The sequence below is a fragment of the Xiphophorus hellerii genome, chromosome 18 (assembly GCF_003331165.1).
Source record: "Xiphophorus hellerii strain 12219 chromosome 18, Xiphophorus_hellerii-4.1, whole genome shotgun sequence".
In the NCBI taxonomy this organism is placed as follows: Eukaryota; Metazoa; Chordata; class Actinopteri; order Cyprinodontiformes; family Poeciliidae; genus Xiphophorus; species Xiphophorus hellerii.
Genome location: NC_045689.1, coordinates 9,671,898 through 9,696,461, shown reverse-complemented (window position 1 = coordinate 9,696,461; position 24,564 = coordinate 9,671,898). Strand labels below are relative to the sequence as shown.

The 24,564-nt window shown below is 35.7% G+C and overlaps 1 protein-coding gene and 2 non-coding genes across 3 annotated transcripts in view; 1 reads left to right on the top strand and 2 right to left on the bottom strand.

Annotated features, from left to right (window-relative positions):
• The window catches only part of b3glcta (beta 3-glucosyltransferase a), an 84,784-nt gene that overhangs the window by 28,160 nt on the left and 32,060 nt on the right, over positions 1 to 24,564 (top strand). Inside the window, exons 3-4 of the mRNA XM_032545769.1 lie at positions 4,032 to 4,071; positions 21,030 to 21,139. Of these exons, the coding sequence (XP_032401660.1) occupies positions 4,032 to 4,071; positions 21,030 to 21,139 (150 nt within the window). The remainder of the gene's footprint in view (positions 1 to 4,031; positions 4,072 to 21,029; positions 21,140 to 24,564) is intronic.
• On the bottom strand, positions 7,516 to 7,589 carry trnai-uau (transfer RNA isoleucine (anticodon UAU)). Its single transcript has one exon. It is a non-coding gene; the product is annotated as a tRNA-Ile (tRNA).
• Positions 8,007 to 8,080, bottom strand: trnai-aau (transfer RNA isoleucine (anticodon AAU)). Its single transcript has one exon. It is a non-coding gene; the product is annotated as a tRNA-Ile (tRNA).

The window sequence follows — 24,564 nt, the reverse complement described above, 5'->3', positions numbered from 1 at the left end:
AAAATTTTCTAGAAATTATGTTCCGGCAATTAAGAAGATAATTGTATTTTAAGACTTTTAGCACATTGTGGTGTACCTTTCTTCTAATTAATAATATATTAAAGTCAAAAAACGTCAATTTTGTCAACCAAGTTGTTCATATTTTTATTAAAACGAGTTCATATTTAAACACTTGTGTCTTTATTCATTGAAATAAAAGTTTAAAGAATTCAGAAAGATATATATCAGAGATGAACAAATTGACATAGCAGTTCAAACAAAAAGCATTCATTGTTAAGTTAAGGTTAAAGAAAAAAAACTCAGAATCACTGAGTCTGGACTGAAAAATGGATCCGTAAATTTGACGGGTAAAAGAAGATGAAAACAATGCACAGACAGTTGTCACATTGTAACAAACAATTCTGGAAAACGATCACAGAAACTTTTGTTTTCCTTCATCACAACATTGCTACAAGGAATTTGCCTAAAATGAACACATGCTTGACTAAGCACTGTCTCACTGGATGATGTTGCACTGCAGAAGTCTGTGCCAGGTTCAGTTTATTTACCTGATGACCAACTGCTTTTATTTGCCTGGGGTTCCCCACGGCCGCATCCAGGCTGTGCCAAAGTAGTATACGAATTAAAATAAACGCAGGGGCTTTTTATGACTCGATAATCTGACAGAAAGGTCTCAGGCAAGGTCATACATCACTACTGTATGACATAACTGCAAATGATTTGGAAGTCAAATGCAGCTCGTGTAAAATACAGATTTAACCATCAATGTATCATGAGATTTTCACTTAAAGAATGAAAATATGATCTTGTGCTGCTGCGTGTCCCCAATACATCATGGTGTGCCATCCTGGCAAATTCCTGGCATGTTTTCAAAGAAGTGTATTAAAAAGTGATATGGCATTTTTTAAAGAAGAAAGGAAATTAGTTGAATTGATGTTCTAGAAGAAATTCAGAACCCCCAGACTTCTCCTTGCTCAAGCAAAGAAGTGTTTTTTCTTTACTTCATCAAACCAGGTGTGGTCATAATGAAGCCTTTGGCAAGTCAAACTACTGCTATTGAGTGGTGCCTATCTCCAGTGGTCATTGGCATTGAGTGTGATTACAGGTTACCAGTCCATCACAGGGCAACAGTGAGACACACAGAACAGCCAACTATATGCAGACTCATAACTATGGGCAACTTGGACCTAACAGTCATGATTTTTGAACTATGGAAGAAATCTCACTGTGAGAACATGCAAACTTCATGCTGGCATCAGTGTCACTAACTTCACCCCTGTGCAACTCCCCTCTATAGTTATACTGTCCATTAATAATATTTTGTGCTTTTAAGTGTGTATCTTTTGCAGGTACAAGATTTGTGTTGCAATTTTAGCTGTATCGATGCATCTCAAGGTGCGTCGATACAGCTAAAACAAGGTTTTATGTGTTTTTTGACACACATCTCAAGGTTTTATGTGTTTTTTGACTGCAACATACGCAGTTCAGTTTACTTAAATAATTTTGCCACTTGTCCCCAAGGTCTGTAAAAGACTGCTGTGTTTTGCACAGTTGAGTTTTAGCAAATCACAGCCACTGTGTGACTCATTCAGTGAGATCGAATGTGCTGAAGCAGGGAAACATGAAAAGCATGCAAGTCGGTTGTTCTTGCAACGATAGGGGGATTCTTTCCCCTCTGTGAGTGTCTGCCTTTGCTTATCTGTGCGTTTGTGAGTTATTAATTAATTAAAACATGTGTAAGCTTTTAAGTTACTGCAGGTCGTTTGAAGTGCGGTGAAGTTAAAAAGGAGGAGAAAAATTGTGGGTCCACACTTTTACCTTTTCACATGGATCTTTGCTCCACAGCAACATCAGTCTTTCATTCAATTTGTCTCCCTTTTTTTAAAAAACATCCTAAAAACATTTTAGTGGACCTGGATGCATTATTTCAGTTTTTTTCCACCAAAAACATATTAAATTGAAGTAACAGTTAAAGCAGTTGGCCAACATCCCCAATTAATTAGGTCCAGACTTTTGCTCCACCACTGTAGCTCTTACAAAACCAAAAAAGGAAATATTTTTGTTTATGAACACAAAATAAGAAATAGTCATTTTAACAGTTTTCCTGTAAGTTCTTATGCAAAGTCTGCATATAGTAGCTACAACTACCTTTAAACTAAACTACCTATATTTCCTATAAAAAAGACTCACCTCCTTTTACAAAATAGTTTTTTTCTCTTATAATAGAAGATTCATTTTGTCTTAAAAGCTGAAAATAGAAATACATTTTAGTTTCATATTGCTTTTGTCCATAATAAAACATTTGATGTAGTACACATTTAGAAAGTCATTTTTTACAGATCCGGGAAAGTTTTATTTTGTAGACAAAAGCGGAAAAGTGGAAAAGTTTGCTGACCCAGATGGATGCTCAGACCACTTTTTGAATTGTATGACCTGAATGACTTCAACTCTCTAAACACTGCTTGTCCTGAAACATCACTAGCAATACATCCAGCTCACAATTTGATAAAAAAAAAAAAAGTTTTTAAATAATTATCCCTATTTTGATATGTGTGTTGAAAACCCAAACATGTTGTTGTACACCCACTGTACAGTCAGGTTAATTAGTGATGTTTGACAGAGCAGTAAATTGAGTGTTACATGGCTGTCACAACACTGTGGTTCACTGTTACCCTCATTTTGAAAGAGATATGATGAACAACAACTGCCTGTCCTCTTCCTGAATTACCATGTACATCATATTCCAGGCTTCTTAATTTGTTTTATCAGTACATGCCTTCAGTTTTTGAGAATTTTCTACCTCAATAATAATAACCTGCAAAGTGGGATGTATTTTCTAGTTGAAGAGATCTTATAAGGGTAATTATCTGATAAAGTGTCATGTTTTCGCATTTTCTGAGCAAAAAAAAAAACACTCCGTATTTCTCTTTTTTTCCGGAGGCATCTTCTTTCTCCAGCTTAAATCGTGATTTCATACAAGGAGTGTCTGATGAGATGAGACAGAAACCTTGTGGCCATGACTAATGCTACTGAGTCCAATTAAGCTGATGTACCCTCTGAATCAAATCACCCCAATATGATCTTGTCTGCCCATGCATAAATTTCCTTGTATCTCTGATTACTTGAGGGGGGTGGAGTGAAGACGCGAGGCCTCACACAAATCACTGCAATGAATACGTCTGCATAGGTGGTGAACTTATTGTTGCTTCAGCTCACTTGAAGCCTGTCAAAACATCCAAGATTTAAATTAGAGAAGAGATTAAAAAAAAATGTGTCTGGAAAAAAAATTATGGAGGACACCAATAAGAGCCAAGTGGAAGAAATACAACGTTATTTTTTAGTTGAAAAATGAATAATCTTTCCAAATTAAATGATTCTTTACAAGCTGGTTGGTGCTTCTGTCATCAAACTTGGGATTCCCTGTCACTACCTCACCACATCCTATAAGGCAGAATTTATGACTTAGTTAGGCTCTCTGAAGCCTGCAACAGCCCTCCAGTGAAATGATTGTTAGTCTAGAGGAAGTCATAAATCAAACCCAGTTTATCATTATCTATTAATACTGTGCCGCTCTCGCTCTGCCGCTTGTGCTTTCTCGCCTTCTCCCAGGACTGAACGATCTTATCTGAAAAGCGAAGGTGAAAGCGGTTCGTCAAACGTTTCGATGGCCTGTGATTGATTTAGTCATCGCTCCATGGTCTGCAGCTTGTGCTGACAGCTCTGAAGGTGGAACAGTGCCTTAATTGAGCTGAATACTTGGAGCTTAAATGCCGCAGGCACAAAACCCACACAATTAGGAAGGACTAATGACATGGGGTATTGCCCATTATTTCTGCAAATAAGCCATAGGGGATTCAATACTTTGTATCATTAATTCTTCATTAGTGATTAGGAAGAGTAGCTTCAGTACTGGGCTGAACACCAGCATCTTCACATAACCTAGTTAAGTGTTGTTAAAACTGGATGTATAGAGATTGTTATTTGAAGAGAGTTGCCTGAATTATTAATTTCTTTTTTTTTTGTCTTTTCAGAACCACAGTGGCATGCATGTCCCTCACAACAATAAGCTGGGTGAGTCTAATTTTTCAAATACTAACACTGTGTGCTCACTTTGTTAATTAGCAGTTTATGCCGCCCTGTAAGATAGATGGAAATGTATTGCTGTGTGCAATTTGGGTGCCAGTACTTAAAGAAGCAAAAAGAAGAAGGGGTAACACGTTTGTATTTTTTGTTTGTATTTTTCTAGCGGAAATCTGTCTTGGGCTAATGTGAAAAGCAGGATAATAGGATAATGTGGGAACTACAGCATCCAGTTAGAGAACTGCATGCTTAGCCTTTTTGTTTTCAGAGCAGTAGTTCTGGTAGCTGTAACTTTTGGCTTCAATCCCTTCATTAAGTCCTCTCAGATGTCTTTTTGGAACAGCCTGGGTACACTTTGAGCTTTCTGCTTCTCACAATAATACTCTGTCAAGCTTACAACTAAAGACGTCTGTTTGGAACTTTTTTCCTCCTGACACCAGCCCCAGTGATTTTAAATTAGACACATCAAGTCTCCTTCAGACACTAAGTTAATAAAATCAGCGCGTTGTATTTGTCTGAAAACTCAGTATCATTAAAGTTCAGTTAAATATATCATTAAACACTGAATTTCATCAATATTACACATACTCACAAATTGCATTCAGAATGATGCTGTCTGTCCTGTGCAAGATAGCTACGATGTGCTCCAAATCAGTGTTAGTTGTGGACTATAATGTGAATGTAAGTAATATACATATCCCATAGCACAGTTTTATAAGCGTCAAATATAAGAAGTAGGCTGTGACTTTCTAAAACTGAACTGTGCAAATCTCAGTTGGCTTGCAAACTGGTAAATCACAAACAGCAGAACAGCATCGTGTATCGATAATTTTGTTTCATCTGAGACTCCGATACTGATCAATTAAAAATGTATTATTCTGGAACTCCCTATTTACAACCATTTAAAATCATTGTCATTAAAAAATTATGGTGTATACTCCAATCGATTAACTTCACATTTTTGTCAAAGGCATTCTTAAATTTGGGTGTCTGATGTTTGCTACACTATTTTAATATCAGGCACAGTTTTCAAGACGGAAAAGAATATGAAAAACGTGAAGTATTTGGAAAAATTATTTGAAATGTATACATTTACTAATACATATCTGCTCTAAAGAATAGTGGTGTATTTTTCAGGCAGTATATCTGCCACTTATTACCTGACATGTATAATGTACAATGTGTGAGAGCACTGTAACAGACAGAAATGGGTAGAGTGTGCACTCACTGTAGAGATGTCATTTTTAGTGACTTGTGGCAGATAGAGTAACAATAAAAGATTAATTTTCAGGGTAAAAATTGATATCGGGAGGGGCAGTGAGGCAAGAGGTGGCGTTCTCTCTGCTGAAGTAACAACAAATCAGTCATGACAACAGAATACCACTGTGTCTTACACAGTAGAGGCCGGTGATAAACATGGTCTCAAATGTTTCTAAAGGAACTGAGGCATTTTATTATAGTTATTTGATATTTTATGTGTCAACCCATGACACTGTTGTATAATGTCAGATGGATTGAAACAGAACTAAAACTGAAATGTATTAAATTAGCACAAGATAAAAAGATTACAATTTGTACTTCAACTCAAAATAGATGACAATTAACTGACAAAGAAAAACGTATAAATAAATGAAAGTCAACTGCGGTTTACGTATGTAAGGCATCAGCACTCTCATTGTGACTGTCTGCAGGAGGCAAGTACCTGTAAATTAAAACAGAAATCTTCTCATCAAATACATGAAGACTCATTTTTAAAGAAGAAAGAAGCTGACTTGAGTTGCTCTGTTGTGTTGAACGTTCACTAGTTCACATTGGATTACAGTTAAACTACACAAAAATAAAAATAGCAGTGTACATTATGCACTAAAAAAAGCTAACATTTCGTATTATTTTGTTCTCATGAATCCAGTATTGTAATATGTATAATTGTGTGTTGTGGCCTGGTTTTATGATTACAAAACTACATGTATATGTTTTTGTTTGGCTTTTTGCAATGATGTCTTATACAGTGGAGTCTTAGGGCTATGGTACATAATTGAAAAAAATTATAACTGGCCACAGACGAGTAAATTTCCACCCCAAATTTACAAAACTTTAAGTAAATTTAATTTCACATACTCACAAGGAAAAAATACCAGTACTCAGAATTTGTGAGAAATCATAATTTGCCATCATTAAAGGCTTAAATATTAAAACTCAAATATTCTCTGACAGTATAAAGACTATTTTCAACAAGACATGCCAGAAGACCTCCGAGATTGACATGGTAAAAATAGGGGATGCACATCTCAATATTTTCCAAAGTGTAAGTGAAACATCCTGGGTCTTTCCTGGTATCAGAACATCTCCCCAATGCAATGATGCCACAGCTTCTTCCTCTCTGTCTCAGGAATGTATTCTGGATCTAGTTTGAAGTTTGACGGCATGTCTGCACCTGGGAGATGTTGTTCTGAAACAGGAAAACAGTTTGGGTGTACCATTTACACTTTAGAAGATATCCAGGCGTGCATCTCATAAATTTACCACTTATACATTAGAGCACATCTGTAACCTTCTAAAACATGAATTTTTAATTCATGCCAATTTCTGACTTTAGAATTTCAGAGAATATCATAGCTTCATAATTGCAAAATTATGCATGGAGTCATGAAAAATTATAATTTTTTTCTTTCATATTTACATCTTTTCAACACCAAAGGATATCTACAGTATATTCACAACTGTTTTTTATTGACTTTTAGTAGGACCAAAATCGACTTGCTCTATCTAATTATTACAATTCATAAAGAAAAGAATAGCAGTTTCTGGATGTTGGTATCTTTCATTATGTGCTTTGAATTCATCACAGTGACATTTCGACTGTATTCTCTCTGATTGTCATTATTGTATTTAATGTTTGACCTGTATTTCCTGGTAGAAGGAATATGCTATAGAAGTAATATTTAAAGAAAAGATTATTTCTGAGAATGTCTTATCAGAACATAATGCTTGTAGATTTTCAGTGCAACATTTTAGCATTAACTGGACAGCAGCAACAACATTTATAAGGGAGTAAGAAGATTTCAGTTCATACCAATTATGTTTCAGGAAGCTCATAGAATCACCAGAAAAAGAAAACTTTTGGTTGCCCATTTTTTCTGGACTTCTGCCCTTCCCTTCAACTAGGTCACAACAAACACAAAAGCAACTTCTTAAGTCTCTCATTTGGCACCTCAGCACAGAGAGGAAATACAAACAGCCATCGGAGAACTGGAGCTGCATTCTCTAACACCCTCATCGTTGCTGTCTGTGTTATAGCTCAAAACAATCCTGCTGAGAGTGTTGTGTGGTAGGAATGAAATAAAGGCAGAGTTCCCTTTGACTTATCAGTATCAAATGGAATACCCAACTTATTTGCTTTTAAGTGTTGATTTTCTGAAGAGTTTAGATTTTAATTGGCCATTATGGGGATTGAACCCATGACCTTGGCATTATAAGCACCACACTCTGACCATTTGAGCTAAATGGCCATTCATAATATTGAGTTTTCATCGATATAAGAAAAACTGACATGATCTTGACAAAAGCTGTGATATTTTCAAATCCATATGCATAATAGTTTAAATTAAAGCCTTCTGCTGTTTTTAAGTGTTGATTTTGTGTAGATTTTAATTGGCCAGTATGGAGATTGAACCCATGACCTTGGCATTATAAGCACCGCACTCTGACCAGCTGAACTAACCAGCCATACATTCTTTCATATTTACATCTTTCATATCTACAACTTAGAGATTTAATCTATTTAAGAAAAACTGACATGATCCTGACAAAAGCTGTGATATTCTAATGTTTTTCAAAATCAATATGCATAATGCAGGAGCAGGAGGCTTTAATTTAAAGCCTTCTATTTTGAAGTGTTGATTTTCCTGAAGACTTTATGTTTCAATTGGCCAGTATGGAGATTGAACCCATGACCTTATCGTTATTAGCACCACGCTCTGACCAACTGAGCTAACCGGCCATACATAATGTTGAGTCTTCATCAATTTAAGAATAACTTGCATGATCTTACCACAATGAAGATTTGAGAAAAATGCTCATATTCCAATGTTTTTCAAAATCAATATGCATAATGGTTTCATTTAATATATTGTTAGACATAACCTCTATTTTTAAAAGAGGTTATGTCTAACAAGGCGCTTGGACTGGACACATTCTTCCAATAATTTGACTTCAGCGGGAGGACAATGCTCGATTTATTTTTACATGCATAAACTAATTTACACAACGAAAATGGACATCAAGTCAAAGATGACAAGAATTTTTTTTATCTTCTTAAGATAAAAATGATCTTAGATTTTTTTGTACTTCGTAGTGTTGGTAAGCTAAGAGTAACATTCTTAGCTTAGTTCTTCTTTAAGGATTTTTTTCCATAGTTCTTCATCTGACTTTAAGGTTTATGTATTTACAGAGTTTTGGTGATGTTCGGTTATTAGACTGTGTAGTTCTTTGGATATAATGTTTAGAGCAACTTTCAATCTGTGAAGGACATTCTGCTTTCACAATTTGATACTATTGAGATATTTTAGAATTTCTCACACAATTAGCTCATATTTTATCAAATATTTTTGTACACAATCCTGACAAATCAGTTAGTAGCAGATGTGCTTCATTATGAAAATAATTCTATACCTATTTTGCTTCAGTAAATAATTTTTAAAGTTTTGTGTTGATTTGTTAATTTAAACTTTATTACTCAACGAGAAGGATGTAATGATTGGAAAAATTTGCGTCTGCATAATTATTTTTATTAATATTATCACAATTTTGTTCAAATGCATTGCAAGTTTGCTGAAGGTAAAGGTAAAGGTTTGCTCAAGCTAAAAATATTACACTTTACATTTTACCTTTCCTGCACAACTATTGTTGGTGTTAATATATTCATGTTTTTTAACATTTTACTCAATCATATTGATTCTCTACCCGACACTTCAACTATATCTCTGTAATTTATCATATCATTTAGATTTTTTTTATTACTTAAGTGTAGGAGCATGTGTCAGTGACATTCTATTTATAAGAAAATAAACAAAAGTAAGCATATATATGAATAATAAGTCTAATAACAATAGATTAATTTATATATTTTCAATTTTTTTACAAGAATGGTTTAAGACGATATTGCTTCCAATTAAATAACCACATAAGAAATTAGTTTAACAGTGAGCATTTACAAGAAGCTTGACAACTTTTGTACATTAGAATGTAAAATGCGTACGTACACTATTACTCCATTTACAGTTTATTAAAAAAATGAGATGTCAGTATTAGTTTATACTCTTTTCAATAATGGTCTAAAAATCTTTTGTGCCTCATCAGCAGTCAAACCCTAATACTCTGGTAATTACTGAGCAGCTTTTTAGTCTGGTATTTAGAATTCTTATTTTTGCCATAAACCTTCAAATCTTTGAAGTTGGATGGCCTCCTTGCCATCTCCATAATTTTTTAGCTCCCTGCCCAGATTTTCTTTCAGATTTAACTTGATACTCTTGCTGGGCTGATCAAAAATGTTAATGTTACTTCCAGTCAGACGAAACATTTTGTGAAAATGAAAATATTACTTTTGAACCTAAATCTGTAGTTAAAAATAATTTTGTTTTGGCTTTAATTTATATATACCAAACATCAGTCATACTACACTCAGCTTTGATATTATTTCTAGTGTTTTAATTAGGAAAAATAACAAGCTTGCAATTGCACCACATAAACTGATTTCAGGAATAGCTTATAGTATAATCTGAGCACACAATGCACTTAGCATTTAGTGTGTTGTGACTACTAAGGTACTGTAAGTTGCTTTAATTAACTTTAAAATATGCTATTTGAAGGTCAGAGGTCAGTATAATGCCTCAGGCTCTTGTCTCGAATGTTGTGTCCCAGTTATTTGTCAAACGTCTTCAGGCATAAAGTCCCTATGTTGTTTATTTGGCATTCTTTGCAATTAGAAACAGAATCTCAGCTTATTATAACAGTGCTTCAAGACATCTGTGAAGCTGGTAAGAAGTTAAAGAGTCAAACCAGAGCTTTGTAAAGAACAAAGCCTTAAAGTTGACATATTGGCAATGAGCTATTAACAGGTATTTAGCCATGTTGGCAGGAAGCTATAGTGGGAACTGGAGACAGAGGACTCATTAACTCCTTATGCATGTTTTAATGAAAAACAAACAAAAAAAACAATCATAGGCTGAATTTTGCCTAATTGTAAAGTTAAAAATAAAGCTACATGTTTTGGTTTTACTGGCTGAAATATTCCTGCTGTCTTCTTTTGCTTGTGTCTTCTGTGACACGTCTGAAACAATTCATCTTTAATCATGTGATTTCAATGATGATTTGGATTTCTTATGGTAGCCCATAAGATTTACCACAGTGGCAAATAAAACTGGTGAATTTTCTTTCCCTTGGTTAAAAGAAATGTTGTCAGATTTATTTTAAACAATTTTCTTTAGAAGTAAATTTTACTTGCTGTTTTTAGGTATAAAGATATTTAGGTATAAAGAAGGGAATTATTTCTTTCATTTCTTTTAAATGGAGCTTTGTGAATGTTGCAGCTGGGCTGACCTCATTCTTCTTAAAGGTCGATAAAAATGTTTGAGTAGGAGTTCTCCTTGAAAGCTAACAAAGCCATACCTGGTTCTGTGTACATCAATTATTACATCAATTATTTCATCAATGATTTCAGATAGCTTCTTTGCGTTTACATGACCCCGATGACTGTAGATTGAGACAACTTTAAGAAACCTTTGAAATATAAATGATACAGTGCTTGCAACAATTGTTTAAAAGAGATTCTTTGTACAACCAACTAAATAGTGTCTTTACAGGATCACTGTCAGTAAATTAAGAGTAAGTATTTTCCAAATATGGACAAAAAATAGAAAATGGGAAGAAATGTCTATGTTGCAATTGTTTTCCATGTGCCACTGTCTGTCCATCCATCCATCCCTTTTATAGCTGTCCTATCAAAAACTGTCTTTTGACTTTCAGAATTTTAGAAATTTGAGTCTGTGAAAGGATAAAACTTGGAAATTAAAAACATGTTGATCTGTACCTGTGTTATAATGGCAATTTAATTTCCTTTCACAGAAAACGTATTATGAATTAATTTCTAATATCGAACATGTTAGGCAGACAATAATCGATATATTAGTTTTTTTCATTTTCATTTCACTTCATGGTAAACAATATCTGACACAATGCCCATTTTCTGCTATGCTGCTGAATGTTGGGCACAAACTAAAAAGAAACAGTATTCATCTATTCATATTCAGCTGCATAGTCTTATTAAAAATGCAGCACGGTTCATCTCAGCAAATCTGGGAGAAAGGGAAAAAAAAACCTTGGAGAGCGTATTCTACCTGAATGCCTGGGGAGAAGAAATCATTCACCCAGCTGCAATAAAATAAAAAGGCTTTTTTTTTTTTTTACAAAAATAAGTGTTAAAACCTGCAGAGATGCATATCTTTTTCCAATTGTGCCAAAGGCCTTATAGAATATAACCTTCTCACAGCACGGTCAATAAATTGAATCAGAAATGATATTTTATATTTTTATACAACAGCTGGTGTGTGGACATGGATTGTAGCAAAATAGCAAAAACTGTGAATCTTTTATTAAATATCCAGGCCACACTTTTTTTAGCTTATTGAATTTCTTCTATTTTTAAATGTGATACTAATATTATTAGACTATGTACATAGCAATAAAAAACAGTCATTTTACTAAATGAGCACTAATTGCCCTCAAACATAATTTAATTATGACCTGTCAGTAATTTGTAGCTTAAACACAGCTGCTTCATGGAAGTTTCAGAGGTTTAATAGTCAACAAACATCATCACTAGACAGTAGAGGTGTACAATACCGCATATTTTGGTGTTGATCCAATACCTCGTAAATATAGCACCAGTATCACCGATGCTGATTCTTATATCGATACTTTTTAGTGAAGATGAAGATGCAGGTGCAGTAAAAGGCGGCTACAAAGTCTTCAATGGAAAGCCAATTCACACAGCACCTGTGGCCTGTTTGTAAGAAAAAAAGTCATAATCCATAGCTGTTGTTTTTGTTCCACGTTATGTGCAACTTTATTTAGATCTATTCAGAAAAGGATTTTTAATAACTAAAATGCATTTGTTTTTGCGATTATAAAATAATGTCAAAAGGCGTAGTAATAGTTTTTGTAAGAAACTGGTTGAACTTGTGAGAGTCATTGACTACGTGTCACTTACTCACTCACCAACCCTGTGGTACATGTGAGTCACTGACCCTGAATGCATTTAGCATGTTTCAAGGTTTAAATAGCCATAAAACTTTCTAAGTCGAGGTATCAAGCCCTGATTGTAAATATAGAATAAATACTTGCTGAAGCCTCCTCTTCCGCTGAGTATTGTTGTGTTTACCACTTAACATACTTGACTCAACATTGATTCCTTTATTACTGCTGCTTGTCTTCTTTTTTATATACCCTATCTTAAAGTCCTTATTAGTCTTGAGCTAAGGAGACAAGCCTTCTGTAATCTGCAACATGCTTTTGAATTAGCTTCTCAGTTTTCTTATACTGTGGTCTGTGCACTCCTCACCTCACCATCCTGCATATACTACACTTGTCCCTGGGTTTTTTCATGTGGACAAGAGCCAAGGATGCTGAAAGAGTTAATGTCCCTGCAAAGGTTTATGAGCCTGAAACTCTTCAGTCAGTTAGAAGTGAAGAAGCCCTTCAGATGAGGGGTGAAAAGCCTTTAAGAACCAGGAAAAGAAATTGCAGCTACCTTCCATTCAGGCACTTAGAAGTAAACTCGTGCTATTCGAATTTATGGAGTGTGGCACCAAATAGACGTTTTGAGTTGCTGGTGTGGGAAAATAAATGACCGGGAGATTTCTTTATCCTTGAGATAAAAAGAAATGCACATAGGCGAGCAGACTGAACTGAAGTTTTAAGAGGATTTTTGTAAGAATTTATTTTTTTACAGTTTTATATTTTCATAGTTTTAACTTGGTGTTATTCCAGGAGAATATATATATATATATATATATATATATATATATATATATATATATATATATATATATATACACACTGCCTGGCCAAAAAAAAAGTCGCCACCAAAAAATGGTCACACTCTCTAATATTTTGTTGGACCGCCTTTAGCTTTGATTACAGCCTGCATTCGCTGTGGCATTGTTTCAATAAGCTTCTGCAGTGTCACAAGATTTATTTCCATCCAGTGTTGCATTAATCTTTCACCAAGATCTTGTATTGATGATGGGAGAGTCTGACCACTGCGCAAAGCCTTCTCCAGCACATCCCAAAGATTCTCAATGGGGTCAAGGTCTGGACTCTGTGGTGGCCAATCCATGTGTGAAAAAGATGTCTCATGCTCCTTGAACCACTCTTTCACAATGTGAGCCCGATGAATCCTGGCATTGTCATCTTGGAATATGCCCGTTCCATTTGGGAAGACAAAATCCATTGATGGAATAACCTGGTCATTCAGTATATTCAGGTAGTCAGCTGACCTCATTGTTTGGGCACACAATGTTGCTGAACCTAGACCTGACCAACTGCAGCAACCCCAGATCATAGCACTGCCCCCACAGGCTTGTACAGTAGGCACTAGGCATGATGGGTGCATCACTTCACCTGCCTCTCTTCTTACCCTGATGCGCCCATCACTCTGGAACAGGGTAAATCTGGACTCATCAGACCACATGACCCTCTTCCATTCCTCCAGAGTCCAATCTTTATGCTCCCTAGCAAACTGAAGCCTTTTTTTCTGGTTAGCCTTACTGATTAGAGGTTTTCTTACAGCTACACAGCTGTTCAATCCCAACCCCTTGAGTTCCCTTCGCATTGTGCGTGTGGAAATGCTTTTGCGTTCACAATTAAACATACTCCTGAGTTCTGCTGTTGTTTTTCTTCGATTTGATTTGACCAAACGTTTAAGTAATCGCCGATCACGATCATTCAGGATTTTTTTCTGACCACATTCTTCCTGGAAGACGATGGTTCCCCACCATCCTTCCAGTTTTTAATGATGCGTTGGACAGTTCTTAACCCAATTCTAGTAGTTTCTGCAATCTCCTTAGATGTTTTCTCTGCTTGATGCATGCCAATGATTTGACCCTTCTTAAACAGACTAACGTCTTTTCCACGACCACAGGATGTGTCTTTTGCCATAGTTGTTTAAGAAATGAGGAGTTACTCATTGCATCAGCTGGGGTTAAATAACTTGTTGCCAGCCGAAAGATAATCGCCTATGCAGTACTTATCCAATAGGAGGCTTGTACCTATTTGCTTAGTTAAATCCAGGTGGCGACTTTTTTTTTTGGCCAGGCAGTGTATATATATATATATATATATATATATATATATATATATATATATTACTTTCTGAAGCCCCCCCAAGTTTTAAGCTCTCCTTTCTCATTTTGGTTTTATTTTATCTAGAGATGTACCCAAAAATTGGGTGCAGCCTCAAATTTGCCTATTTTCGGCTTGAGTGAATCCGCCATATTACTGGCTTTAATAAAATCTGCATTTCAAGCCAAACTCAGCCAGCCATCGTGAAACATACCAGAAGCCCTGACTACATATAGCATAAGAAGAATTAAATCATGCATTCTATTGATTTCTTTTTTTAAAGAAAATAGTTAGCATTTAAGCCATGTTCCATACTCTTTCAACTAATCCACAGGTCTTAGGAGTGATAAATGGACTTCATAGGCAAAAACTGGAATCTGTTAAGAATTAATTGCTTGAACTCCCTGAATTATTGATGCTAAGTGAGGTTCCGAGGTTGAGTTCAGCATTCATTAGTCTTGAGAATATTCAGGCAAAAAGTCTTGAACTCTGAGAACCTCAAATAAATGTAATTATCGTGGGTTGGAGGCAGCTTTTTGTCCATTTAGCCACTGCAGTGCTTTCACACAACACACATATAAACCCAGTATAAGTTGAAAACCTGAATTCCTCTTTTCTTAATTTGATGCCTCGGATGATTCTGCTACTTTGTCGCTCTCCCTGCTGATTCTTTTTCTTCATTTTATTCAATTTCAGTTTGCTGCCCCCTTGATATTTTGTTCTCTGTGTTTTATTAGTTGATATTTGTGATATTGATTTTTTTTCTGCAGCATGCTGAAACTTAAATACACTATGCTCTGTATTGATCTTTTGCAAGGCAATTAAAAGTATGTATTAACAGAAGACGGCGGCTGATAGAAAATCATTGCACTTACCGCGTGATCCATAGGCTTGTGCCACATGAGATGAGTGTCGGTGGGAGGGAAATAAATCGTTTTTATATCTAAATCAAACTTTCAACAATTCCCAAAAATGTAATGTGTTAAATATATGCTTTAAGACTTTAGCTTCCTAAATCTTTTATTCTCAATAATATGATTTTACTGTCTTTCTCCCCTACATTGTCTTGAACATGATGTGGGAAAAAATAGAAGCTGACTTTTATGGTGAGAGATAATTCTGGACCATCTTGTCTCCAGGAGTCCAATCATATGAGGCATTGGAGTGGATCAGGTTTTCACACCAGCACAATTGGGAATAGTATGGAAATAAGCTATTGACATCCTTTCACTTCTCTGCCTGTGTGCATGCAAAGACATGCTGTGGACCTGATTTGCTCCCACAACAGCCTAATGGCCCCATCCACTGAATCTTATCCATCAGGCTTTCTGCAGACATTTATCATGAAAATTGTTCTACTTATCCACTTTTTGCACCGAGAATCCTCATTGCTCTTGCAGAATTGTGAGCCAGAGCTGAATGAGTTTTGCATGTTTGCAGTTCATTCCCATATTGCATTTTTGGGCGGTGTGGATACTAATACTCTAAGCTAAAATAAACCATTCCCATGACTACACACACCTACTTTTTGAGTCCCTGGAGGTCGATGCAGCCTCATCTCTTCTACCACTTGGCAACATCTGGAATCTGCTCTAAGGAAGTGTCACTATCAATTTGCGTCAGAGGTGACAACACTGCATCACAAGTGGCCTGGAAAATACAGTCTTTTTTACATACAATCACCTAGAAAAACAGATACTTTGCAGATGATTAGTCTACAAAGTAGACTAATTGTGTAAGTTCTCATATGTAAAATTTTGAAGCAGCATCTGCGCACTCGAAATGTTTGTTGAGCTCACTATGAGCCAGATGGTGATGGCCTTCAGAGAATAGCTCTGCACCTTAAGAAGAGCATCAGATAATAACACAGTCGGGGAGGGAGACTTCTCCTCTTTCTTATTTCATCCAGTATATTTCAAGGCTGATGCAGACTTTTATTTTTTTCATGAAGTGGCCCCTGAGCAATGCTGAACTGGTAGACATAATTGAACTCTGGACTCATGCTTTCTAGTTCCATCAACCTGGCAAAATAACATCATTTGCACTGAGGAGCCCAGGGATTTAACTGCATTTCCCACAAAACCTCCAATCTTCTTTCCCCCCCTCTCTTACCTGTTCCATGTATGAAAGAACTGATTTTTCAGTTCTAAGGTTTAACTTTCTAGCAAAGAAAATATGTTTTCATAGCAACTTAATTATTTTATTATCATATCTATCAAAAGTATTCATAATCCTTAAACTCTTTTGTATTTTGTCTATTTAAACTCTGTGTTTTTGAGGAGCTTTATGATAGATAAATGTATAACAAGTGAACTTGAAGGAAGACTATACAGTTATTTATTTAAGTAAATCTCTAAAAGTTCTCATTTCTATTTAGCCCCACTTACTCTGACACCCGTATTTAAAATGTTAATGCTAATAATTACATTTGAAATAATTCAGATAATCCAACTTTATGTAATTTAATCTCACTATAGCTCCATCTGTTCTCTGGAATTCTCAGAGGTTTGTTAGAGAACATCAGTGAACAAACAGAATCATGAAGTCCAAGGAACACAGAAGAAAGGTTGAACATCTGAGACTGTGACAGGCCAGAAGCTTTTCAAAGTTGATAGGAAGATGGATGGAATTCTTTGAGGCTACAAAGCATTTGAGACTGAGGAGGATGTCAACTTTCCTGCAGGGCAACAACCCTAAACTTACAGTACAGCCAGACCTGCAGTGGAATATATTTATCTTCATGTTGTCGAATCATTCAGACCTAGCTCCAATTGGAAGTTTGTAGTGTGAGTCAACAAAGTAATGGCTCAGGAGCACTGAATACTAATGTTCCCTTCATTTTAGCCATTTTTATTTGCAAATATTTGCAAACTGGAAATCCTTTTTCTTTCTCTTAACAATTATGCTCTACTCTGTTTTAATCCACCACACTAAATCCCAACAAAATACACTGAAGCTTGAGTATAAGCAACCCTTTAACATATGCATGTTAAAGAGGTGCTTATACTTTTCCAAGGTGTTGTAAACTCTGTTGAAAGTAGGACACAATGTTTGTAATAATTAGGAAATGTTTCTAAATTTTACCATCTTCTGTGTTTTCACATGTGGAATTCAATTAAAATAAAATGTGTTCCTTCAGTCAATAAAAAATGTATGAGGGCTACTGCTAAGTTTCAGAAAACCTGCATATTTTGTGTAACAAGAATGTGTTAAATCACAGAGAACATGTATGTATCAGTATTTGTTCCTCAAGAGCAAATACCATGAAAATGTATGGCTATATTATTGAATTATATAATTACTGTGTTAGACTTAGTGTAGTGTTGCAAGAAGAATTATAATTGTGTTTTATAGGTGACTCATGCTGAAAGATTTGTGGATTTAAATGCACTGGTGGCTTCATTTAAAGTTTGCAGCATGCTGTCAGAATCAAACAGAGCAAAGGCATGCCACCACTGGGAGTTATTTCTGCCCTTGGTGCAGTTCTGGCTCAGAGGATCTTAAATATAAACCGTTTGTCAGATTGCAAAACAAACATCTCACAGTGAACAACCCTAGTTCAACTCTAGCGCCTCACTTTTTCTGTAACAGTACAGGAATAAGCAAAGTCTCATAACATTCATCCCAGCACTGATCCCTGTCACTTAAACCACATCATGAGTCCAAACTGAACCATTAAGTCCCAACATATTTTTTTTTACTGTAGTGTTTCAAATAACTTTCTACCTTCAACCTTTTAAATATTTACTGTGTATTTATTTTTCATTAAAAATAACCTGAGGCATATTTGCCTCCAAAGGCATTGCTATAAGTCCTGTTTGTCCTCCTTTTAAGACAGGTAGTTGTATTGACTGGACGGTTGCACTGCCATGATTATCAGCATGGTGCACAAAGGTGATTTTGAACAAGCGGAAGGACACAGGAATGATAGAGATGGAGGAAGAAGGGCACAACAACAGGATTTTTTCCTTTCCCCTTTTTTGCCTCGTAGTTGGATGATTAATCGAAAGCCATTAGTGTGGAGTCAAGACCGGTGAATTCAGCTTTAATTAGTTTCTTTTTTTGCCTCTCATTCTCGTTTACTTTGACACAACGTATGCATTATCTACACAATGAGAAATTGGCAAAGTGCTTATCTGATTTTGCCTTCAGTGTCTTTTAGCTGCTGTTGCTGTATAGTGCAGCATCAGGAGGTTGATGCCCCACTGGGGATCTCAAGAATGGCTGCTTTAGGACTAGTTCAATGCACACACACGCTCACACACACGCACTCATTTAGCACCAACAGCAGAAGGACATTTGGAGGTGGTGTTCTCACTGACATCAACTCTTGAGACTGGATCTGTTTTGAGATGGACATGCAGAGATTTAGAGAGTAATTTCTCGCCTCGCCAGACCTCAAGGCTCAAGACGATATTTGTCATTAGCTAGATAAGGGTGTTAAACTCCTACCTGTCTTTTTATATATATTTAAAAAAGATCTAGCACAGATACTATACTGTGACTTATCTGTCTGTAACCTTGGCCTCTGACAACTGAACCTGTAGTGTTAGGAGGACAAGTAATTGAAGTAGAGCTAATCCATCTCATCTTGCCATTGTTAATCTTTGCACTGAACAGTTCTTCCACATGCATTTTAGACCATCTGTGTCCTGTTTAAATTGGTTCCTTTTTTCCCCAAGATGACTTGGGTGCTTAATACAAAATAATTCTTAAATAAGGCCAAAATTAAACATTTTAGTCAATTTAACAAATGTGAGGGAAAATAAACGGACATCCCCACTGTTTAACAGGTCCGCCAGCATCCTGACTGCTGGGATGCTGTGTATCAGTAGGGGCATGGGAACTGGTAAGAGTTGATGTGAAGATGGATAGAATAAATTAAATCCCTGAAGAAAACCTGTTGGAGGCTGGGGATGGAGTAGAAGTTCAACTGCCAACATTTTAATGACCCCAAGCAACAGGCAGAGTTACAATAGAATGGCGTAGATCAAAGAATACTTATGTGTTACAATGGTCCAGTCAAAGTCTAGATCTCAATCCAGCTTAGATTCTGTGGCAAAACTTGATAATCACAATACATAGAAGCCATCTTCTTCCACATGATTTCTGTGTCCTTTTCTTGGCTTGTGAAAAGCAGGAGCTTTTTATGGATTTCTGTTTCTTGGCATTGCTGCATGAAGGCCCGATTTAATGTTGACTATATCCTCCCATCTAAAGGTCAGATCTCTGCGGCTCCTCCAGAGTTGCTCCCCTGATTGATGCTTGCCTTGCGTAGCCTGTCAGATAAAGTGGACAGCCATGTTTGGGACACTTACAGTTGTGTCAAAGTGCTTGGCAATTAGTATTGCTGCATCCTATTAAGGTGCATTAGATTAGAGTGCATGAATTCCAGTGCAGACTACACTTTATAGGTTTGAATTTATTCATAATTACGTTATTTATTTGTTCAGTTACAGTCAAAATATAGTGAAAATACAGTTACAAAATACAGTGAAGTTTGCAGCTATTACATTATGAATTCTGTAAACGTATAAGGGATGTGATCAATTTTGCAAGTCACTGTTCCTATTTAACTTTTGAAATGTTAAAATTCTGTTGGTAATCAAATTTGGTAGCCTACAATGAGATCATTCTGTAAGGTAATTAAACTTTATTACACTGTACACACTTTATGACCATATGCTGTGCAAATACTCAACTAACCAATAAATTTTGCTGAGGTATGTGGGGTCATTTTTCACCAAGCTGGCTGTTTTCATTATTCTTCTGGCCTTATATTGCACCCCACCTCCGAGCTCTAAATTACTGTGCAGCTTTTTTGTTGTAGCAGTCATTTCTGTCAGGTTCTGCAGATTTTAAATTGACATAAAGGACAGCTTGTGGGATTGAAGAGTCGTCCAATGTAATTGCACAGAGCCAAAGACAAAATGACAGACTTTTTTTATCCCTTCCCTCTGGTCTTTTGTTTTTGTTTCTTGTTGTTGAGAGCTACAGGGTTTATCTGGACTTGTTTGTGAAGATAACAGGATTCCTCCCTGAGCCGTTTTCTGTTTACAGTCCTGTGAATATATTTCACACAGAGACGACCTGCAGCCACTTGATTCAATGACAAAAATAGAATCCATGCATGATGTCAGAGCAGCCTTTATTATCAATTCATAAGCAGATTTTATTATCCTTAAAGCCTAAACATTTCATTTTCATGGCTGACTTTTACTGATGCTGCAACCACTTTAATTACAGCAGAAGTGGACAGCTGGGCTTTGTCAACCTTTTGGGTATTACTGAACCTCACCCCATCTGACTGCTAATCTTTTATTTAATAAAACAGTCTTTGCTGTGGCATTTACATACTCTCTCCCAAGTCAATTACGCTCATGGAGTTGTGGTTATTATCATCAGGCCAATAATGGAGATTAGCCAAAGTCACCTCAGCTATTCAGGCTGTGACTCTTGTGTTGTCTTACTTTCAGAAGGTCATCGATTGCCATGATCCATTTTCACAGTACGCCAGCCGTCCCACATCTCTGTCCTTTGTGTTCCTCTAGACCTGCGGGAGATAGTGTTTGTTGTCCAGAGTCAAAGGAACTCCTTCCACGTGAGGCAGGCGGAAGAGCGGAGAGCAGATTTACTGAAGCAGGTGCATGGTCTGACAGAGGTAAGATTTGAGTCTCTGTTACAGTTAGTCTGGCACAGAAAACAGCACATATAAACTCAGAGAGCGTTAATGTGTTGAAATTAATCTTTCATGTCATAAAAATGAACACATCCCTGAATCTAAATGTTTATGCCCCATGCTGCCTACAGTGGTTTGTAAACATTATTTACACACTATATATTTCCACTGAAAACAAATTCATTTTCCATCTGCGATAACATAAAGAAATACTGCTAGATTTTAAATTAAATGATAGCATTGAGAATTATTTATATCATCTACAGCTCCTGCGTGTAAAGCACATCTAAGTCTTAAATATGAAAGCACAGTGTAAAATATTTAACACTTTTAGCTTTTTGTGACATGTGGTTACTTATAATTTTATATAATTAGGAAATCTTGAGCAGCACTCTAAAGGAGACTGAGGATACTGTATCTGAATGTGCTGCACTTGATGGTGCTGCAGAGGTAAAATGATGGCAGTGCCCTAAAATGATTTCCACATTTTAGGAACACTGAGGAAGAAATTTACGAAGCAGTTCCATCTGCTATTTTTTTCTTTCCATTGCTTTGATTCTGCTATTCGCTTAATTTCTGCTCTGGATTTACAAAGCAGTTTGATTTAAATACATGCAGTAGCAGCTCCACCTATCACCTATCAAATGTGAGCAATTTGCACTTGTTGTTTATAATCTCTCTTCAGCCACAAACACGAAGGGAGCAGAAGTAGCTAAAATTTCAAATAATTTACCCTTTAATGATTATGTTGATGGACCTTACTGGGTTAATTAGCAGAGTTTGATGCAAATGACATAACATTAGTCATTTTTCTTCTGATATCTTTCATATTTTTTTTAAAAGAGGAATCTGTATACTTTCCGTGTTTTTTCCTGTTGACTCATATTCAAAATAGTGCAATGTAATTTCCATTTTTATTTGTGTTTTCATTTCTTGATATTCAAAATTTTATTTTAGAATAAAAAGTCCCAGGTTACCATTTCTGTGACTTCACAAATTGAATCATTTTTAAAATGCCTCTTTGGATTGTAAATGTTGCTGACCCCTGGCTTAGACAATTTATTTGAATCTTTAGTTAGTTGCTGAAATATCAGGCAGATTTCATCAGAAGAAAGGATTAATATCCTGACATGTTTTGCCTCATTTTAACAAACCGCATCAACAAAGTGACGTACTTGGTGATGCAATTTCAGGAACAGATCTCCGTTTGAATCTAGATTCAAAATTAGAAAAATGTGCAGATTAAGATTTGCTAACTTTTAGCACCATTTAATTGCTGTGTGAATCGAACCTTAACATCTTTAGTGCCTTACTGATGTCTAGTGCACTAAAGATCAGTAAGGCAAAGGGAAAGGGTTGGAGTAAAATATGTTAAACATTGAGATTTGGGTATCTATCCTCACCAAACATTTCTTTGGGGGAAAGATCCCACTGCAGTAAATGGCCCTGATTGACCCATTTTTTTCAAACTTATGTCAACAGAATAGTGCTTCCAGGTTTGGTAGATGGTGATTTTTTTTATTATTATTATTACATTTTAGACGTGTGCTATAATTTGAGTTTTACAAGTGAGCTTTTTATATATTGCCTTATCATACCAAAAGCAAAATTAATAGAGTAAAAATATTGTGTCAGAGTCTGGGTTGAAATTAGTTATTTAAATTTATTTGCCAAACACCTTGCAGAACACGGTGAGATGTTTGGAGACAGATCTGCCAAAGGATTCCTCTCAGCTGCTTTAGATTGATCTCAGTGTTCTTTAATGCTAAGTAAGGAGCCTTGTTGGGTTTCAGCGTGTGGATTGTAAAGTCTATTTGTGACGTTTCGTTACTATCAACTTGGACAGTTCATTTTTCTTCTAGGAGTGGCACAGTTTGTGATTTCTTTGTTTATTTGTCTGTCTTTAGTTTCATATTAAATGTGTTAGACATGAGTTTGAAGAACTTTAATAATTCATATGTTTTCATAACATGAATAATACACAGTTAAAGATAGTTTTCAAACATGTATGTTAAGCAATTAAGTGAAAGAAAAGACATATCAATGATCTATGCCTCTGTTGATTGATACAGTGTAGGTTATTTTATTACTCTTAGTTTGGGGCTTAAAGCTCTGCTCCAAAACAGCCTGATATGTTTTGTGGTCTTGATGTTGCTATCTGTTTAGTAATTATTATTATTATTATTATTATTGAGCTTAAATAACTCAAAAAATTAATTCTAATCAAGTTCCTTTCAAAAACAAATGGTTGCACTGGTCTGGTCTAGAACCCTAATACAAACCCATGTCGCACTTTTAAAATTGGGATTTTGAAAACAATGCTTCATTATTAATCCTGTACTTTCATTTTGCTGTCACATAAAATCCCAATTAAATGCACTATTGTTTTAGGCAATAAACTGAGAAAACGTGTAAAAGTTCCTGAATATTTGAATTATTTTTATTTAGAGGTAGTTTGGGAATGAAGCTGTTTATAATGGTGTCATGTAATATCATGCATTACATTAACACTTTGTACATCAGATTTATTTACCAATATCAGAATTTATGCTACTGGTCGATAATAAAGGAAGATATTCAAGGAAATATCACAAACATAGAAGAAGATATGTGCAGACAAACTTGGAATTTGTAAATAAAATGTAAACTCTAACACATTCCTCCTCCCTTTCTTCTTAAACTGATTATAAATTATACTGACCTTTCCATGACTTCCTCCGCTTCCAAGACACCAAGACAAAACAGAGCAGTTTTGCAGATAATGTTCTCTAAGTCTTACATTGTGCTTCTTGAACGCCAAAGTGTTAGACTCACACATTCTCATCTTGTGGATTTTGGTGTTTTGCATTATGCATTTTAAATATCTTGAAATGCATGTTGTGACTCAGAAAAAGAGAGAATACTGGAATAAGAAAATCTGTAATTGCTCATCTTGTGAAAAAAGAAAAAAAAAGCTGCAGGCAGCAATTAACCAGTCACAAAGAAAATCAAGATCATAGGATTTGTACAACAAAATCACGATGCTGTCTTTTATCTACAGTTAAAGTCAACCTTATGCTGTACAAAATATGAAAAATGTCAGGATGGTATTAATAACGTGTTAAATAGTTAGACTACCTGATTAGTGACATGAAATTGTTCATAACTATAAATATTTATACCTCTGGGGTTTTTTTTGCCCATAGCAGATGAAGATAATGTGATAGCTGCTTGTTTAAAAGCAGAGACATATGTATGAGTCTGCCCACCTCCTGCGTTTTTGCAGTCCAACATTCTGCCTTCTGGGAAAATTCACATCCATTTATGAAGTATGTTTGTCATTTAGCCAAGGTTGTTATCCACAGAGACACAGACCGGGAGCGGGAATGAGATGAAGCAATGCAATTTTTTTTTTTTCCATCAGTGGT